The sequence below is a fragment of the Watersipora subatra genome, chromosome 2, assembly GCF_963576615.1.
Source record: "Watersipora subatra chromosome 2, tzWatSuba1.1, whole genome shotgun sequence".
Taxonomy (NCBI): domain Eukaryota; kingdom Metazoa; phylum Bryozoa; class Gymnolaemata; order Cheilostomatida; family Watersiporidae; genus Watersipora; species Watersipora subatra.
The window spans coordinates 40,733,240-40,753,419 of record NC_088709.1 but is presented as its reverse complement, the minus strand read 5'-3'; the positions used below and the strand labels follow the sequence as shown (position 1 = coordinate 40,753,419).

The window sequence follows — 20,180 nt, the reverse complement described above, 5'->3', positions numbered from 1 at the left end:
TTTTTCTTTGTAACATAGATCGTGCTGTGGAGAAAAAGTGCAAAAAATAGATTTGCAGTGACAGTGAACGACATGTGCTTCCATTAACATAACAGTACTGTTATTATAGACCTAGAAGCAAGTGTATGCGATAATAAACAGAAGGGAAAGGTTGTTAATACGAGCCAATAATACCCGTTACTATACAATCATTCGGTTCAGGAAAAAATTAACCGACTTGAAGCACAGTCTTATAAAAGTACAAAGCATACAAATTAAATCTTGGAAGAATTTAAACTATTATGCAGAGGTATGACTGTATATGCAAAGACAACAGCGATATAAAGCTATTACCACACTTGTTAGAGCACAGAGTTGAGCAGGTTAAAATGCACGCGTAACATCACCACAGGCACTCTCGTGGGTAATTACACCCACTATAACCATGTAAACAATTATTAGGTAATAGCACTGTTGGAAAGTTGTGGCAGCAAAGGACTAACCATCAAAACCAAAAGATAAGGCTGATGTCTCTCTGATCAATTTGATTAACAAAAGCAAAGCTAAGGAAAGGTTTACAAAATCAGAAAGAATAAAGCACGCAAGACAATAGCAAGCGCCAACCATCACTCATAGACTTTCAACCAGTCCATATTACCTTACCGTATAACAAAAACTCCTTGTTTGTAATTAAAAACTCAATTCAATGACACAACACCCATAATCGTAGTTTTCAAACTACAAGAGGCACATGTAATCACTATATTTGTTAAAACAAGCGCCTTGTACTCCGGTGTACCAATATATGATCAGTGAATGTTCATACACTAAAAATATCTGTCAACATGTTCTATTACAACATTGATCCAACATCAACATCCTCTTGATTGTCGAATAAATCGCTTTCAAGCTAACCGAAAGCGGTTTTCCCAATACACGTGATGTCTTAATTTCCAGTAATCAAAGGAGCGGAAATGGAGGGTATTAAAACAGTGTTTACGATTTCAAATTCAAAGCCATTAGTCATGCAATACAAGATGGGAAAGCCGCAATCATCTAAGTAACAGCGATGAAACTGGATTGGATGGTGAAACAGGTCTGAGCTTGCTTGATGGTGAAATTGGCAAACTATTAAAGTCTAACACAAAAGATCAAAGAGTTTCATTGATTTGTAGAGAAGTGATCAAAAGGTTTGCGTAATATTTGTGTAATATTGTCAGTTATAGATTTGAATGAAGACTAATCTATCCAACTCGGTTTTGCTGTTTTATATGTCTTATCATCCAGTGCGCATTATACATGTATATGAAAATAGACAAGTTGACTAATACAGTTCACCCTCGAGATACGATTACCCTGATATACGAGTTTTTCACCTTACGAAGTCAAATATTGTGATATCTTCACCTCGCTATACGAATTTTATTTCACCATACGAATTTGAAAAAAGTTTCGCCCGAGTTAAAATTTAGCCGTCGGTGTGCTCATAACACACGTCGAAATAAAAAAGACACCGAAATATAGTTTGCCCAAAACATTCTTAGAACGTTTAGAAGAGACACGATGATCGACTTCTCTCATGTCCGCGTGGAAAATTTCGTGTAAAATACACAAGCGAGAGCAAATATTCATTTGTAGCGTTATTATAGCTTTTACTATAAACATTCAAGTCAGCATACGTATATAACTACAACTATCTACATTTAATTCGTTATCTATGGAATCTGAGACCGATACAAACGTTACAAAACGAAGAAAAAATGATTTCTATGTCAACAAAGTTGGATGTCGTAAATAAGAAGAAGGGACCCGTATTATTAAAATTGTCAAGGAATATGATCGCAACCAATCAGCATTTGCAATTATTATTAAAACAAGAACTCCATTAAAGCAAGCACAAGAAAGAGCTTCCGACTGAAGATTTGAATGAGCTAGGTCATGCACGCGATCAGCATTCAAAAGGAGCAACCATTTTGTAAAGGCGAGGATTTAGAAAATACAGAAAATCCCACATTCGCAGAAATGTTTCAAGTGTTTAATTTACTGATGTGGACTGGTACATTAAAACAATGCATGTATAATATATATTATTTATCTCTTGTGTGGCATGTTTTTCGTATTTTATTCATTTTATTTGTTTCCTTTTGATTTCATGTTATATTTTCTTGTTTAACCATGTCTTTGCATATGGGCTTGTTATCTTCTACGTGAATACAATTCATCGTATGTATGTATGTAACTCATATAAATAGCTACTCAAGATAGTTGACGCGTCCACATTACTTTCTGAAACTTGCTAAAGCCCTGTCCCCCCATAGGGTATAAATACGTACAAACTTTGTATGTATGGTTACATTGATTCTTGTGCACATTTCATACAAGACAAACTACTGTACCACATTCTCTGGATCCTTTTACAAGCGCTAGCTAGCAATTTTCTGCATTGCACCATCAATTTTTTCCGTAGAAAAATTGGACAGGAATGAACAACTTCTTTTAGTGTGCTAAAAAATTCCAATTCATTACGTTTTAAATTTATTTTCAAGTGTACAGCACCATAATTAACATTGATACGTTTTTGCCTCCTCTCTGCGTTACCCGCTACATGTACCAGCTAGGTTACTCCAAAGGTATGTACGCCCAGTATAGAAAATATAACTTTATTTTTCTTTTCGGTAGCCATTAAATGGTCAAGTTTGCGAGAGGCCGCTTTCTATAACTGCATCGCTCGGCCTTATTGATTTAGGTCGAAAAAGATTTCAACCAGATAGGCTAAAGTTCATAGTAAAAGTGAAGATAGGAACTGCTGAAGGATAAAATTTCGTAAAAAAAATGTTGAAATTCAGTAAAATAGTTCAAAATACATACTAAAACTTAGTTTTAAGTGTAGGCTTTGCAAGCTATACTTACTTGAAGTGAATTCAAAGTTTATGTTATGCGTACCTTTTGAAGGCAAGAACTCCTTACCGTACGTACTACATTTGGTACACACATTATAATTTTGCGTTTTATTGCAGATCATAACCATTAAAATAAACTAAATACAATACAGTTACTGTAGGTAACTATAATTACTAAAGTTAACATACTATTTTGTTGCTAATTGTCAATATGTACACATTTTTATAAACAAAATTGACGATTTTTACCAGGGGGTGTTTGCATTGTATAATTACAATGGTCTTTATACCCCGATATACGAATTTTTCACCATACGATGCCAACTCTGGAACGAATTAACATCGTATCTCGAGGGTGCACTGTACTGTGTTTTTATAATTTGGTGCACTTTATTGTCAGAAAAATATACTAAGTGATCTACAACTAATTTATAAGACAGATATGCGCGACATAAATGTCTCAGATAGAATACACCAGAGTTTGGCAATTACGATTGTACAAGTCTTCAATTGCTAACCTGTACTACAGAATTAATAGCTGTGACAATTGATTTTTTGGTTCACCCACTGGAGGTTTTTTCAACAAATAACAGCTCGGAACTTATGAAGGAAACTTTAAAAATACAGTTGACAGGCATGGGCACCAGAAGTTGCAAGAGAAAATGAAGCTTAGAGACTGCTTGAGCTTGATACCAAAATTCATTCCTTACGTTTTGCTTTGATGAGGTTTGCAAAAGCCTCGAAGGCTAAGCGGCAGTCTTCATCTGGGAACTTGAGGCCTTTTATCACTTCATAAAATGAAGGCCTTCCACCGGGCAACACCAAAAAAGCCACAACACCAAATCCAGCGCCATTGGCATATGCAACCTAAATTCAAATAGAACTGATTTTACAAGAACAACACATCCTGCAGTCAAACAAATTTTCACAAGTAATATGCTCGACGAAGTTGGATTTACATGTACACAGTTTCTGCAAAGGATACTTTTGCATAGGTAATCAACAAATGCAATGATGAATGCCTATACATTCACTGCTGGTTTAGTGTCTTGAACTTTCAAACATTGCTTACATCCACATATTAAGGTACGGGCACACGTAAGGAATTTTTCATTCATTTTGACAGAAATTAACGAAAAACAGAATTATTTGGCAGAAATTCACAGAATTGTCTGAGTTGTGCATGCACACCAATTGGTCGACGAAACGCTTTTAATTGCCGGAACAAATTATTAGCGAGCACAATTCTAGCCGCTTTGCAATTTATATAGTCCAAAACAAAAACATGACACGCAAGAAAAATACTAACGCAATATGCCATAGTAAATACGATGAAACTGACTCGATTGCGCTATTGTTGGTTCTTTATTGTTTGGACAGCATGGCTACAAATTGTTTGATTTTTAAAATTAATTTATTTTTAGCAGCAAAAGTTTCGTTGTAAAAACAGTTGCCATCTTTAGCACAATTAAGGCAGTTGCATCGTATTCACGTATGACAAATCGCATCAACATTTTTTGCCTGTCGTGTAATGTGTTTTGGACTACATGAATATCAAAAGCTGCTAGAATCATGTCCGCTAATCATTTGTTTAGCCAATTGAAAGCGTTTCGTTGACAATTCGCTGTGCATGCACAGCTCAGACAATTCTGTGAATTTCGGCTAAATAATTCCGTGTTTTTCGTTCATATTGTGATTTCGGTCAGAATGAACGAAAAATGTGTTACGTGTGGCCGTACTTTAAACTTCTTACACTGACCTTTTAAATAAGAATTTTATTCATATTTCTACGCCAACTCACCACAATAGAATATGTGAACTCAAATTTATCTGATAAATCTTGCCAATAAGTCTATCGCAAAGCTCAATATACGCCAGCCAATGTAACTTTCCACGCTTAATGAAGATGTTCAATTTATTTCACATAAAACATTTGGCAGAATGAATTTTTTTCAAAAGTATATACAGTCAAACATGGATAACTCGAACCTCAAGGGACCGAGCAAAAGTGTTCGAATTATCAGAGCGTTCAAGTTATCAGAGCACTGTCACAAGTCCATATATTTACTTATTTATTAGTAGATACATGTACATATACAAACTATAATATAAATCAAAAGCACAAATGGCTTGTTTCGAATTAAATGCTTCTAATGTAAAGTTTAAAACGTTTTCATGAAAAAGTATAGAGATTTTTCTATCACTTGAGATTGGTTTGTTGTTTGAGGTGATGTTATTGCCAGGACGTTTTTCAGATTGACATTGGCAAAACTTGATCGTTGTTGAAATGCTCAAAAGAAAAGACATTTTTTTCTTTTGGGGTTTTACCCACGATCAATTTTGCCGTTTTTTCTTGAAGTTTATGCAGATTACTTTACTTTACCTGGGATTCGTTAAGAGCAACACTCCGAGGCAGTTCAATTAGAAGTTTTACGAGGTTTTACGGTACATTCTATATCACTCACGCTTTTTTAATAGATACTTATTGAATGTACACACGTATTCTGTGTTTAGGTCAAACGATAAATAGTTTTTTGTAGCTCAGACAACGTATACGTTTAATTACAACATTTTTAAGACGTTTTAAACATTCAACATTCCGAGGTTGATTCAACACGGAATCAACGTCGGAAAACTATTCATCACGGGCTAGCCGAGTCACGCACTCAAGGATTTTCGCCACGCACATACAAAACAACATGCGATTTTTGTTTTGTATGTGCGTGGCGAAAATTCTTGCGCGCGTGACCCGGCTAGCCCGTGCTATTCATCGTATCGCTGTATTAATCAAATTTCACCAAACTTTTAGAAAAGTCGTTGACAAAAATATTTTGCCGATGGTGGTAATAACGACGCTTATGAATTACGAAAAGATGAAGTTTACCTCTATGGCTTTGAATAAAGTGATTTTCTAAAGCGAAAACAACCGTTTCGGTAGCTGTTGGGCAAAAAAACAGTTCGAATTAACAGTGTTGAATTCGAGTTATCTATAGCAATTTATCATTACATGGGAACGGACCAAAGGAAATGTTCGAATTAACCATTTTTTCGAGCTATCCGTGGACGAGTTATCCATGTTTGACTGTATATAAACACATGAAATACATAGATTCAGTTCATGTCGTCTTGAAACAACCCTATACATTAACTAAAAAGAGTGCTTTCACAGTAGTTTACCGTCTCATCAAACTTCTGTTTAACATGAGATGGCCCTTTCTTCTGCTTTTTGCCATAAGTGAAACTTTTTTTTAGCCGCTCAGACCGTTTGTTGGCCGTTAAGATGTCCATGGATGAACCTAAAACGCAATATACATATCTATGCAGCATATTTTGTAAACTATTACATTTGCTAATTTTAACCTAGCGCATGAGACTGAGCTAGGCTGTTGCTTACATTACCATGATGGCTTATGAGTCCTTTAATATCCAAATTCCAAATATAATGTAAAATATGAGCAAATGCTGCAGAAATTTGAAATTACATAATGTAAACCTCGTTTCACATAAATTTCACTGAGCGTAAAAAATTTACAAAGTTTTTACATCAAAAACTACAAATAAAGTTCCATATAACGTGAAGAGTCAAGTCGGCGCAAGTTCTCAATTCGATTTGAATAATGAGACTATAATAATTAGCCTTAAACTCCCACAGTTGGCCTTAGACTCCCACAGTTAGCCTTAGACTCTCACAGTTAGCCTTAAATGCCCACAGTTAGTCTTAGACTCCCACAATTAGCCTTAAACTCCCACAGTTAGCCTTAGACTCTCACAGTTAGCCTTAAACTCCCACAGTTAGCCTTAAACTCCCACAGTTAGTCTTAGACTCCCACAGTTAGCCTTAAATTCCCACAGTTAGCCTTAAACTTCCACAGTTAGCCTTAAAGTCCTACAGTTAGCCTTAGACTCCTACAGTTAGCCTTAGACTCTCACAGTTAGCCTTACACTCCCACAGTTAGCCTTAAACCATAACTGTCACGTACAACTTTTATCGTATTGTCTAGGTAAGTCAGACAAGCTGATTCCGATTTTGTACTCAAAATAAAGATTAGTCCACTAACTTTCAGAGTAATGAAGGCTTTTTAACAGCGTTTTAATATCGGTCTCGAAAACAACACGATCGGCACACCAAGCTCCGCCCATAAATACGTGACGTAACCTAGCTTTTTAGGAACAGAAGTTACGTAGGGATGTCTAGACCGACTTAGAATAATAGAGATAGGTGTTTTAAAATCCATTATTATCTAAATTCTATTATCAAAATAATCTCAGTCTTTTCTGAAAGGTAGATAAGCTATTTAGCATTGCATATTTAAAAAATCGCGATAACAACGCCAGCTTGTAATAAAACCACACTTTTTGAGCTCATTTTTTTTGGCGTCCAGCCTATTTAAACATCATGTAACAAGCTACGAGCAATTTTAAATAATTTATATACCTTTCATAAAAGACTGCGATTATTTTACAGGTTGGATTCAGATAATAATGGGTTTTAAGACACCCATCTCTATTCTTCTAAATCGGACTAAACATTCCTAACTTCCGTTCCAGAAAAAGCTAGGTTTCGTCACATAATTAGGGGCTGAGCTTGTAATGCCGATTGTGTTGTTTTCGAAACGGATATTGAAACACTTTAAAAAAGCTTAAATGACTTTGAAGGTTAGTGGACCAATCTTTATTTCGAGTACAAAATCGGAATCAGCGTGGCTGATTTACGTAGAAACTATGATAAAAGTTGTACGTGACAGTTATGGTTTAAACTCCCACAGTTAGCCTTAAACTCCCACAGTTGGCCTTAGACTCCGACAGTTAGCCTTAAACTCCCACAGTTAGCCTTAGACTCCCACAGTTAGACTCCCACAGTTAGACTCCCACTTTAATATGTTACAATACCTGTTTCCACGCCATACTAACTCTTGGCTTTAGTTCGTAATAAAGTTATCATAAGTTTTGGGACTGCAAAACAAATTAAGCGAATTGTAGCACATTTGCATAGGAATACTTGCTACTACATAACAACCTCACGGATTGATTATGGTCTGATAGCCTGTGGATTTTTTTTTTGGCAGGCTAACAGACTTGGACTGTGTTGATGTTTCCGAGAAGAAGTTGTGGTTGGTTATCTTTTTAGCACCACCGATAGACCTTGACTGGCTTTAGCTATCAAATCACTAGTTATACAAACCATGGCTTCATCCTCAATATTTGCTTCTATTAAGGCTGCTTTCACGCAAAACCAGATCGATCAGCAATTAACTTCGTAATGCTGACGTGGAACAACCTTATTTTTTACGGAAATGATTGTTTTTGTACCGATGGGTGGAGCTGGTTAGACTCGGAAACAATTTACATATATGCCATACATTTTTTACGGAATGCAGTAACCTCTAAATGGCATAAAAACACCCAATACTTTATGCTAAAGAAAAAATGACAGCTTCTGATATTTTAGTACTTAAGTATATAGTAGAAGATAGCAGATCATCTTACCACAGTTGGTGCATTTCTTGACATTTATTTTCATGCTGTGCTCACAGCATGGACATTTCCTTAATGTAACTAAAAGAAGAACAACATCAACTATTACAGATATTGTGATTGCAGTCGCAATAGAAGTCCAGGTATAGTATATTCATGCATCAAATGATGCATTACTCCTATGCTAACCTGTAAACCAACACAACTAACCTTTTATTCTACATTGCATATAACATGTTCCCAAGCAAGGTACTCAAAAAGGTCTGACATAGTCGCACACAGAAACACTTTCACAACCTTATTACTCAATAGTAAAATAATGCTTTCTCGTTAAGTACTCCAGCGATGCAAGTAATGCATTTAGTAAAAACAAAGATTATTGAAGTTAATACTATATTAGCTCCAAAATTAAAGTTGGTAACATTATCATTCCGCCGACATACATAATCGTATGCAGTATTATTCAATTGTTACTGTATTCATGAGTAGAGGCATTTTTGGATAGTTAAGGAAGCATTTCATAGTATATACAGGGTTGAAAGGTCAATACCAGGGCGGTCAATACCACTGGGAAAAAAACGGTTTTCAATGTCCACCCGAAATACCCTGGGGGATAAATGAGGAAAAATATCAAAAATTGAAATGGAGAATGCTATTCAAACCATTATGTTTGTAGCTGTTTCCATGGTCTAACTAAACTATTTCCACTGAAACTAAGAGCACTGAAAGCATTTTAGCAAGCTACCAGATGGTCTTCCACCGTTCCACTAGCGGTAGTCACGAAAGTTTCAAGTGGGGTTAAGCCTCAATATATGACACCAAAGCAAGAGTGAAGCAGGATGCAATTCCAAACAATTAGTGACGTGTTACTTACTTACTTACTTGGTGGAAACTGACAAAAGTTCATCAACTAGTTCATTGTTTACGGGTAAATTTCCTGAAAGGTTGATAAACAACACAAAACCCTTATTTTTCTTGTAAAACTTTAACATTTGTCATTATTTTTCTAATAAAAACAAATTTACTTTTTTTTCCATGGTATTTACCGGTCAATACCAAGTTTTTTAAACCACCAGGATTAATTCAATAATTACCGAAAAAAATCCGAACCTAACTATACATAATATCAACACATGCCTTAAAATTCTATCCAATATTCAGTTTTTCATTAATCACAAAAAATGCTACAAATGCAACCCCGTAAATGATGTGATGGGATCACACTGTATTTCGTAAATACTTAAAGAATAGAGAAAGCATAATATTATTATGCTTTATTATTCATCTTGAGGTGTTGACTGATGTTCTAAAAAAAGAATCAAGGAGATTGACCAACCAGAAGCTGAGATATAGCCAGCCAAACACAGGTCTACCAAAAAACAAAAGTGTTTTGGTAATCGTCAATATATGACGTATGAAATGGACTTGTGTGCCATTGGTCAATTAAGCCAACTAATGCGCTCTCCTGTAACAATCACGGCGTTTTAATTGGTTTAATCCCTGGAAGTATAGAACAATCAAATTGGGCCTAACAATCATCGTTCCTAGAATTCCGAACCAGTCCCTCTGACGTTTAGATTAGTTTTAGCATAAAATAATTACACGCATCTATTATTTCGCAACATTTCGCTATCTTGCTAGTTCAGCTCAGTTTTGTTGTTCTCCTACTTAGCTTCCCTATTCAGACTCATCTTTAGCGTTGTTCAGATTTTTTAACTATAGCTAATAAATAGAATCAATTAAATCAATCATCAATCTCGGTTATCATTTGGAATTTTCTACAAATTATATTAGTTACATCATTTATTCTATACGCAGTTATATTATTATTTTGTATAATATGCATTATGAATATTATATAAATCATAAAAAATAATCATACATAAAATAATAGATCAATAGAAAAATCAAAGCAAAAGTTATCGTTTTCTTTTCTTATAGCAAGAGCAGCACGGTCAAGTTAGTCTTTTTAAGATTATGGCTGTAGTGAACTTCCAGTCTGTTAATAGTGACGATAATCATGAAAATCAACTGAATGCTGCAGTAGATACACAGTAGAAGAATGCTGCAGTAGATACACAGTAGAAAAATGATGAAGGAACAAAAAGTCCCATTCCTATTTCTTATTCTAAACAAACTGCAACTCGCGGATATCGCATATAGACTATACACGCGCCGTTCGTTGAACAGATGATCTTCGGAGCATATCCGTGGAGATCGAGTTAAAATTTGAAGCACAATAGTCAAAATCTGCTCTTCTGCTTTAAAAAATCATGGCGAGGAATTGTGGGCAAATGCCTTTACCACACAATGTTTGGATGATTTTCCTGAGAAACCAGAGCTAGTATGTAAATTATTTACTATCGCGAGAAGCGTTTCACATCTCGTAGCCAAAACAATCATTATACATAACGGCGGTAAGGGTGCGCAACTCCGGCACATGACCATTAAGTCGATTTTATACGTCACAGTTTTCGGGATTTTCGAAGGGTTTTCCTCTGATTCTTTATTAGGTAGACCTGTGTTTGGCTGTCTATATCTCAGCTTCTAGTGGGTCAATCTCCTTGATTCTTTTTTTTAGAACAACATTCAACACCTCAAGATAACTAATAAAGCATAATAATATTATGCTTTCTCTATTCTTTAACATTGCATTATATTAAAAAGTAACAAAACAATAACGGATGAATAACAATAATATGGATGCAGAATTACACATCTGAACACCAAATGTAAATTCTACATAAAGGTTTATAGAACTCTAGGAAACATGTAATTAAACTTACTACAGACAGGACATTTTGATATATTTGCCAGTGCACCAGCTTTCTTCGCAAAGGTCTGTTGGCAAAATGAGCAGTGCACAACGGCAACACTGCTGGCAGACATATTCTGGAACACAAAATATACAATAGCTCAACGATTACAGGAAAAAAGTGGACCTACTTTGCAAGTAAAAGAAACAGTCATACCTCTACATAAAAGTGCCTCAACATGTGAGAAACTCTAGATAAGAGCTGACTCTCTAGCAAGTTTTGAGTGAAATGGAAACACAGAAGCCATGAATGAAATTTCATGCACAACAGCGATTATGCTAGCACCATTCTAGAAACAACCAAGAATCTTATATATTCACTTAAAACATGCTGCGCCATTTTGAACAATAAATAGATAAATGGCATAAAAACTTTGAATGGCACAAAATGTCAGTCAGCTTTGACAACAATTGGGAAATGCTCTACAAAATGTCATTGTGAAGATATGTCGTTTGTCTACGTAAAAAGACGCAGCCTAAATCAAATCATCGAAAAAAGACAAAAGAAAATAACACTTTTTAGACTGCTTGTTTAAGCCAAACATCCAATTTTAATAAAAAACTTTGGGTTCACAAGTGCAGCTTCTACGCGAGGATTTATGGTGAATTACAAATATAAAATGACATAAAATGCAATCCATGTTGAGCACTAGCAAATGAGGTGAAAATGAAAAATTTGACACCTGCCTCTGCACCTACACAGTAGTAAACTAATGGGGCCGTACAGAAATTAAATATGAAAACTATTAAAATATATGGCTAGTATAAATTACTAGTTCTCTAATTGGTAGCATTCTTGGTCACCAATCACTAGCCGATTTCTATTGTGTTGTCCAACAAGGACGAAGCTAAGAATTTATCAAACACAAACTTTCACAAGCAGAGCATAGTTTTGAAAGCAACTTTAGCACAGCGCAGAAAAAGAAAATCCTTAATAGGTAAAAGGTAATTAATTTTCTTGGCATTGCAAACTCGCAATGCCTAAACAAAAGCGCATATGTTGTCAACATGAAGGCGAGTCAGTCAGCGATATTTAGTGGACCGCAACATCCACATCATTTATTTAGTTCATGTTAAAGTCACAAGGCCCAACTGTTCTTTTTCTTGTGTGACTCCCTTCCTTCCCCTCAAATTACTTATAAAACACGTTGCCTTGTTCGGGACCATTTCAAGCAATCATACATATTTATTTTCGCTTGGGTCCCATACCTCGAGATTAATATATGCGATTAATTTGATTTAAGGTGGTGCTGATGAGATATTTTGTCTGAGCATGCCGAGAGTCTGAATAGCCTCTGAATGTTTTTGACTATATGCTCACTCCAATTAAAATCATTTGTTATTGTAACTCCTAAATACTAGATACTGTTTACAGTGTTTAAAACTACATTGTTTAATCTATATATTTTAAATCTTGGATATTAACAGCTTTGGTATTCCCAAAAATAATTATTGAACACTTGGAAGTATTAAAAGACATTTGCCATTCACTCGCCCATCTCTCCAGGCTATCCAAGTCCTTCTGAAAATCTTCCACAGAAGATGAACTAGTAATCGGGCAGTGTAGTAATGCGTCATCCGCATACAATCATATTGTGGATGTCAGAGTAAGCCCTATGTCATTGATATACAATAAAAACAGAGCTGGCCCGAGGACCGAGCCCTGGGAGACTTCTGAAGTTACTGTTTCAACATCTGAACAAATTCCATTTAAAACTACTCTCTGGCTTCTGCCCGATAATAAGTCTAGTATCCAGGAAAGAGTATCACTTGAAAACCAAAAATAAAATAGCTTGCTCATCAGTAGTGAATGAGAGACCTTGTCGAAAGCCTTTGAAAAATCTAAAACCGCTGCCTGCACACATCCTCCCAAATCCACTTCCCTCATGATAGACTAGGTGGTGGTCAAAAGTTGGCTGGTGCAAAACAGTCCCTTTCTAAAACCATGTTGTTGTGGTATTAAAATATGATTTAATTTGGAGCTTAATTTTGTCTCATCCATTCTATAACATACCTGCCAACCCTCACGCATTGGGCGTGAGACTCACGCAATCACCCCAAAAAAATATGAAAATGCGTGAGAAATGCGTGAGATATTTGCCCCAATTTCCACAACTTTATATATACTATCATTGATACATCAATTGCCCCAAAACCAAATCTCACACATCGCCCCACTCTTGGGTTGGCAGGTCTGTTTTATGAACACATGCCACTCGCCGCTTCCCAAAAATAAGTTCATAATGATTATAAAGTTCTTTGAACTTTAGAAGTTATTTATCATGCGTGTGTGTATATTTGTATTTAGAGTACTTCCCAAAGTACAACGGTGGTTAGATCTTTGTTGACTGTGACTTTATTTCCAACCGACCGTGAAACCTGAAAGGTTTTTAAAAAACAAATTGATTCACAATCTTTAAAGCAAAATTGCTGTCTGAATCAGAAAATGTTACGTAAATTACGTGATATCAAATGTTATAACCAAAAATATTAGATAAAAGACAAGTAAACACAAAACATACCTCTGCCATACTCCAGAATATACATATAAGTTTCTTGTCCGTAATATCGTTAGAATAATGTTTGTTCGTCAATGGCACACACGCAACTGACTTGATCGAGCCAGGTGTCAGACAGTCTTTTGTGTAGTTCTTTCGAAATAATGTCTGATGACAGTTTATAGGTGAAATGAGTAAAAAATGTTTATTGAACGACCACCATGGCAAGTGTAAAGGCCTGGAAAACTCATTAAATGTTTGGCGACTCGTGAGAAAAGGCAGCTGTTTTATTGTCTTTGTAAACAGGTCAATCAAGTTGTTCTACAGTCATTTTTTATGGCAAGCGATAATAAGTGCTGTACGTATACATCCTAAGAACTGGTTTATTTTTGTAGATTTTGTGTTTTGCAAACTTTACACTCTCCCACCTAAATTTTTCTAAAAAATTTACTAGTTCTATATGAAGTTAACAAATCTAAATCTAGTATAATGTAATTGTACTGAGTGTATTCGTGTATACCTAAATAATTGATATTTGGTACTACTATGATAATATTTATGCAGGAAGAGAATAACATACGTTTGGTTAAGAACACTGCACGTTAGTACTTGGAGTTTACGCTAACCAATAGCAGTAGTTTCTGTATGGGTCTGTAAAGCATGTTAGGTTCCCCTTTCCGCTTGCCGGAACGCGTTATCTGTTCTGGGTTTGAGATTCTGACAGTAGCGGATCTGACCAACCCATCTCTACCTGTGTTCACGGAGTCGACGGCTCCCACCTTCCACTGACTACGCCAAGTGTTTTCATCAACAACTGCGACAACGTCTCCCACCTTAAGGTTTTGGCATGGATTTCTCCATTTTTGTCGAGTCTCTACCTTTGTCAGGTAGTCCTGCCAGTGGCGCCAGAACTCATCGGCGAAACGTTGCGTCTTTTCAAACATGTTTTTTCCGTATACCTCGCCGTCTGGCACTTCACCTATCTCCTGATGTGTAGGTACTGACACAGGCTTCATGGTGATCAGATGATGTGGGGTTATAACTCCTTCATCGGGATTGTTCAGATTTGAACAGGTCAGTGGTTTCCCATTGATTATGCTGCAGATTTCGTACATGGCGGTCCGTAGTCCGGCGGTGTCCATCCTTGCGGAAAACCTGCCTTTCATCTGGTTGAATACATTCCTAATCATTCTTATTCCCCGTTCCCATACGCCGCCCTGGTGGCTAGCACCGGGAGTGTTTGTCTTGAAAGTTATTCTTGATTGGAGCATAGTCTTAGAACCCATGAAATTGGTTCCGTTATCGGAGAAAATTGTAACTACAGGCCCTCGTATGCTTTCAAGACACCTTAGCGCTTGTAGGAAACTCTCTGTGGATAAGTCACTTACGACTTCGATGTGAATCGCTCTGGAATACATACAGGTGAAGATGATACACCAGCGTTTCATCTCCTTCCTGCCTTCTTTGACGAGGAAGTGTCCAAATGTATCTACCCCTACATGGGTGAATGGAGGGCTATGTTCCACTCTTTCTTTGGGTAAGGATCCCATCTGTTGACGCAAGGGGGCACCTCTTAGGCGTTTGCAGCCTACGCAGGTTCTGAGTAATAATTTGATGAGGCCTTGTGCACCTATAATGTAGAAACCCGATTGTCTGATTGCAGACTGTGTAAAGATCCTCCCTTGATGGTGGACCTTCCCGTGGAAGTGTCTGATCAGTACTGTGGCTAGGTGACTGCGCTTATGTATGATTGCGGGTCGAAGCTCTTTGTCTGTGAGAATAGTTGAGGATTTTGCTCTACTGCCTATCCTTAGGATTCCTAGATCGTCTAAGTAGGGTGACAGCTGTCTGAGACAACTTCCTTTGCTTACCTTTCCGTGTGCTTGGATGTCCAGTATTTCTGAATGGAAGTACTTTTGTTGATCAAGCCTGATGAGAAGAGCCTCTGCATCTTGAGAATGTTCTCTAGACATTTTTTCAAGTTTCCAGATTGGCTTCAGCTTGTCCTTGGCTCGTTTAGCGACTGCACGTAGTTGTGCTGTTGCCCTGATGAGATTGTCCCACTTTGAGAAGTTTTCGACTTTGATGGGGTAGGTAACCTGGTTCATATCTACCCTAATAGTTTTCCTCAGTTCTGGATCTGATGCAGGAACATTGAAGCGCGTAGGTTGATTGAGCAAGATGTCGTCAAGATTTTCCTTCCATAGGAAGTCTGGGCCTGAAAACCAGTGAGAGTTTGTCAGTTGATGTATGGTTGCGCCTCTGGAGGCCATATCAGCTGGGTTGACTATTCCAGGAACGTGGTTCCATTGTGCCGGCTTTGTTCTGTGTCTAATTTGGGTTGCTCTGTTTGCTACAAATGGAGAAAATCTTGATGTTTCATTTCTGATATAGCCCAGTACAATCATGCTGTCTGTCCAGAAGAACACTCCGTCTATTGGCATCCTCAGTTCCTCATGCAGTTTCCCTTGGAGCTTGGTAGCTAGCACCGCACCTTGAAGCTCCATACGAGGTATGGTCGTTCGGTTCAGGGGGGCCACTCTAGCCTTTGAGAGGACAAGTGCGCAGTGGATGCGATCTGTGGTATCGATAAGACGGATGTATGAGCATGCGCCATAACCATCTTCACTCGCGTCCGCAAAGTGATGATGTTCGGCTCGTTTGATAGTTCCAAAATCCTTTGGCTTTATGCAGCGGTCAACTCTAATATCATGAATAGTGGCGAGTTGTCGCGTCCAGGCTTCCCATGACGAAGTAGTATCTAGATCGATCTGTTCATCCCAGTCAAGTCCTTTGCGACAGACATCTTGTAGCACATTCTTTCCCATTAGGGTAAAGGGTGAAACCAGACCAATCGGATCATATACCTGGGCTACGGTTGAGAGAATACCGCGTCTTGAGAGTGGTCTTGCGTCGATATTGCTGGTGAAGCAGAGCTGGTCACTCTGTAGACACCAACTAACTCCAAGTGTTCTTTGTGTCGGCATGATGCTGTTGAATGAGATAGCTTCCGTCTCTTTCTCAGATTCTGGCAAATCGGCAAGAGCTGCGGGCTCATTACTGACATACTTGTGTAGGCGAAGGTTGCCTTTAGAGCAAATTTCCCTCGCTGAATTCACCAAGTCTTTGGCAGTTCTGATGTCATCCACGCTGAACATTCCGTCGTCCACGTAAAAGTTGTCTTTGAGGAATTCTGCCGCACTTTTAGATATTTCTATGTTGTCTTCAGCCAGACGCCTCAGACCAAAGGTGGCTACCCCAGGCGAAGAGGTTGCCCCAAATATATGGACTCTCATGCGAAAGGTTTTCACTGTCGATAAGTCATCGCTATACCATACGAATCTTAGGAAGTTCCTATGATTTTGACTTACCCGAAAATTATAAAACATGGATTCTACATCACACGTTACTGCGACCTTCCCTGTGCGAAATCTGCATAAGATACCAAGTAAGTCATTGAGCTGATCTGGGCCAGTGAGAAGGTGATGGTTGAGGCACGTGTTGGCGTATTTTGCACTCCCGTCGAAGACCACACGTAATTTCCTTTTCTTTGGATGAAGCACTCCAAAGTGTGGTATATACCAGCACTTACCATCTTCTCTTACCATCTCTGAGACTGGGACTTCCTCCGCAAATCCCTTTTCGAATAGTGTGTTCATAAATTTTCGATAGTCTGCTTCATATGCTGAGTCCTTCAAGAGTTTGTTTTTGAGCAGTCCGAGTCTCTGCTCTGCTTGATGCCTGTTGTTTGGCAGTATTGGCGTTGATGATGACTTGAAGGGCAGAGGCATGACGTAGCTCCCGTCCGGATCTTGGTGAATTCCTTCGTCAAGGATTTTAAGAAATTGCATGTCTTGTTGTGACAGGGGCTTACCTCCAGGGTCTTCAAAGTCTTGTTCCACTATGGGAAAGAGTGTGGCATCCGTCTTAAAACTTGTTGCCAGTTTGGTTTTGAGTTTACCCCCGCATAGTGTCCATCCAAACATCGTCTTACAAGCTGATGTCTCCCCAGCTTCTCCTCTTTTTGTCAGGAGTGGTGTGATGATTTCTGGACTGTCTTTACCTATCATCAGTCCGATCGGGATGTCCAGCTTTGGTGGGAGATGCCTTGCAAGGGATCTTAAATGTGGTATCTTGCGGCACTTCTCATCTGTCGGTATGTTGTCTGAGTGGCACTTTATTTCTGGTCGTTCAACTGCGTCAATTGTTGAGATTTCATCGGTTAGGTATCCTCTGATTTGCAGTTTTTCATACCTCAATGTGGATGATCGGCTTATGGCGTTCATGGTTTCTAGGTTTAGGGTGTCGGGGATGCCACTTGCTCCAATCTCCATTGCGGTTTGCTTGTCAATGAAGGTGATGTCGGACAATGTATCGAGGAGGGCATACACTAGTTTTTCATTGTTTCCAGCGGATACATATACTGGTACCATCATACTGAAGCTAGATTGTCCGTAGACTCCAGTTGAATTGCATGTCTTAGTTTTTGTTTGTTCTTTGCCTTGGTTGCTGGTAGTAGGTTGTTGGCTGGAATTTCGTTGTGAGTCCGATTTTTCTGTGGGCTTCCAGTCGGGATCATGTAACATAGTCGGGTGCATTCTATGGCAGTTAGAACATGTCTGCTTGCGGTTACAGATGCTTGATCTATGTTTACCGTTCAGACAAGAGAAGCACAATCCCTTCTTGTGTACAAAGTCTTTTCTTTCCTTTAGTGATTTCTCGGCCAGTTTTCTGCAATCCCTTGTGTAGTGTCCTTTGTCGTTGCCGTTGCAGAAGTAGCAAAATGGTTCTCTTCTTGTTCGTTCAGTTTGGTATGATGCAGCCCTTCTGTTTGTCCTCTCTTCATATCTGCCCTTACTTTTAGGCTGATCATGCTTTTGATCCTTACTCTGTGATGCCATGATGTTGCTCATGTAGCAGTCCGCTTGCTCGAGAACAAACTCTGTGAAATCAGAAAATGACAAATTTCCTGTCCTCATTCGCTTAGCTCTACATACTCTCTGCGTCCAAGAGAACTTGGCACTGTCGGGTAGCTTTTGGCAAATGCGCTCGTTGTATAGCTCAGTGTTGAGGATCTGTAGGCCTTCTGTGGAGCTCATGCTTCTTCTGACTTGATCCAAGAAGTCGCCGAACTCTCTCATCTTCTTTCCGTCTCCAGAGCGTATGTTTGGCCAGTTTTCCAGCTTCTTCAACAGTATCCTTGCGATGCCGCCTTCCATACTGTATCGATCTCGCAGTTTTTCACGAGCTTCCTGATAGGAGTTATCGCTACTGTATGTCAATAAACCGATTATGGCCTTTTTTGCTTCGCCTGCAACAAATTTCTTCAGGTATCGCAGGGCCTCCCTGTCTGTTAGTCCTTCCTCGAAAACGAAGGCATCCATATCTACCTCCCAATCTGCAAATTCGAGGGTATCGCCAGAAAAGATGCTCGGTTCAACGGACTTCCTGTTTGGCTTCGACACACTAGCTGTCGATGAGTTCATTTTGGCATTGAACGATTCTGCTAGGTTGTCGGTGAAGGCTTTGAGGATGTGGCGGGTGCCAATTCCAACTTGCGGTTCCTCAGTTTGTGGTTGTTCGGCTTGTGGTTGTTGGGCTTGTGGTTGTTGAGCTTGTGGTTGCTCGGCTTGTGGTTGTTGAGCTTGTGGTTGCTCGGCTTGTGGTTGTTGAGCTTGTGGTTGTTCGGCTTGCGCTACCCTCAGGTTGATGCTATCGATTGCAATTGGTGCTGAGGACGATTCGTATCTGTCTGTGTTTGGAGTTGAAGATGCTGTAGCCCTGATACTTGGACTGCTCAAACGACTTACCCTTACTGATGATGATTCCATCCTTCTCAGGAGATTTTGTCTTTTCACTGTGTAAGCTCGCATTTCTTCTTCCATTCTCCTTTTAGCATCTTCGAGTGCCTTCTCTTCAGCTAGGATTTCACTCTCTTCTTGGCACTGTTCCTGGATCTGGGTTTTGAATGACTTGACATCCGCTTGAAATTCATTTAAGAGTTGTTCATGGGTGGGGTTCTTCTCATTTTCATTTGTTTCAATAATTTTATTATATAAATTGCCTATATCTTTGACTTTCAAATCAAGGTTGTGAACAAAGGCATCAACAGCAGGTATATCAATGACATGGGTGGCATTTTCAACAGCTTGTGTGAACTTGTCTAGGAAATCTATCATACTCTCAGACTGTCTACTTATTTCATTGATAAAATCACTGCCTAGTTGTAAAATAGTGCGCTCAGTCAGTTTTTGACTCCTTGCGAGCGCTCGTTGTGTTCTAGGGTTGTTTGATTCAGTTACCTCATCTAACTGTAGCTGCTCTTCCTCTACTCTACTTTCGCTCAAATCAGAATTTGAATTTAGCTCAAGGCTTTCGCTTTCCATGGTGATCAATTTAAATCACTGATAATTGCTATTAATTTTGTTTAGGCCTTTTTACCCTTATTGTTGCTACAATCTTAATATGAGTACAATTATTTAAACCACTAAAGCTGTCTGGCTAAATTGGCTC

The 20,180-nt window shown here is 38.4% G+C and overlaps 1 protein-coding gene across 1 annotated transcript in view; it reads right to left on the bottom strand.

The window, feature by feature from the left end:
• LOC137388209 (uncharacterized) overlaps positions 1-19,846 on the bottom strand; it is a 37,177-nt gene extending 17,331 nt beyond the window's left edge. The window contains exons 1-9 of the mRNA XM_068074713.1: positions 19,367-19,846; positions 17,260-19,231; positions 16,472-16,890; positions 15,539-16,351; positions 14,294-14,833; positions 11,141-11,246; positions 8,367-8,435; positions 6,057-6,175; positions 3,590-3,746 (exon numbers count right to left, since the gene is read on the bottom strand). Coding sequence (XP_067930814.1) covers positions 3,590-3,746; positions 6,057-6,175; positions 8,367-8,435; positions 11,141-11,246; positions 14,294-14,833; positions 15,539-16,351; positions 16,472-16,890; positions 17,260-19,231; positions 19,367-19,846 — 4,675 coding nt within the window. The remainder of the gene's footprint in view (positions 1-3,589; positions 3,747-6,056; positions 6,176-8,366; positions 8,436-11,140; positions 11,247-14,293; positions 14,834-15,538; positions 16,352-16,471; positions 16,891-17,259; positions 19,232-19,366) is intronic.
• Between the last annotated feature and the right edge of the window lie 334 nt (positions 19,847-20,180).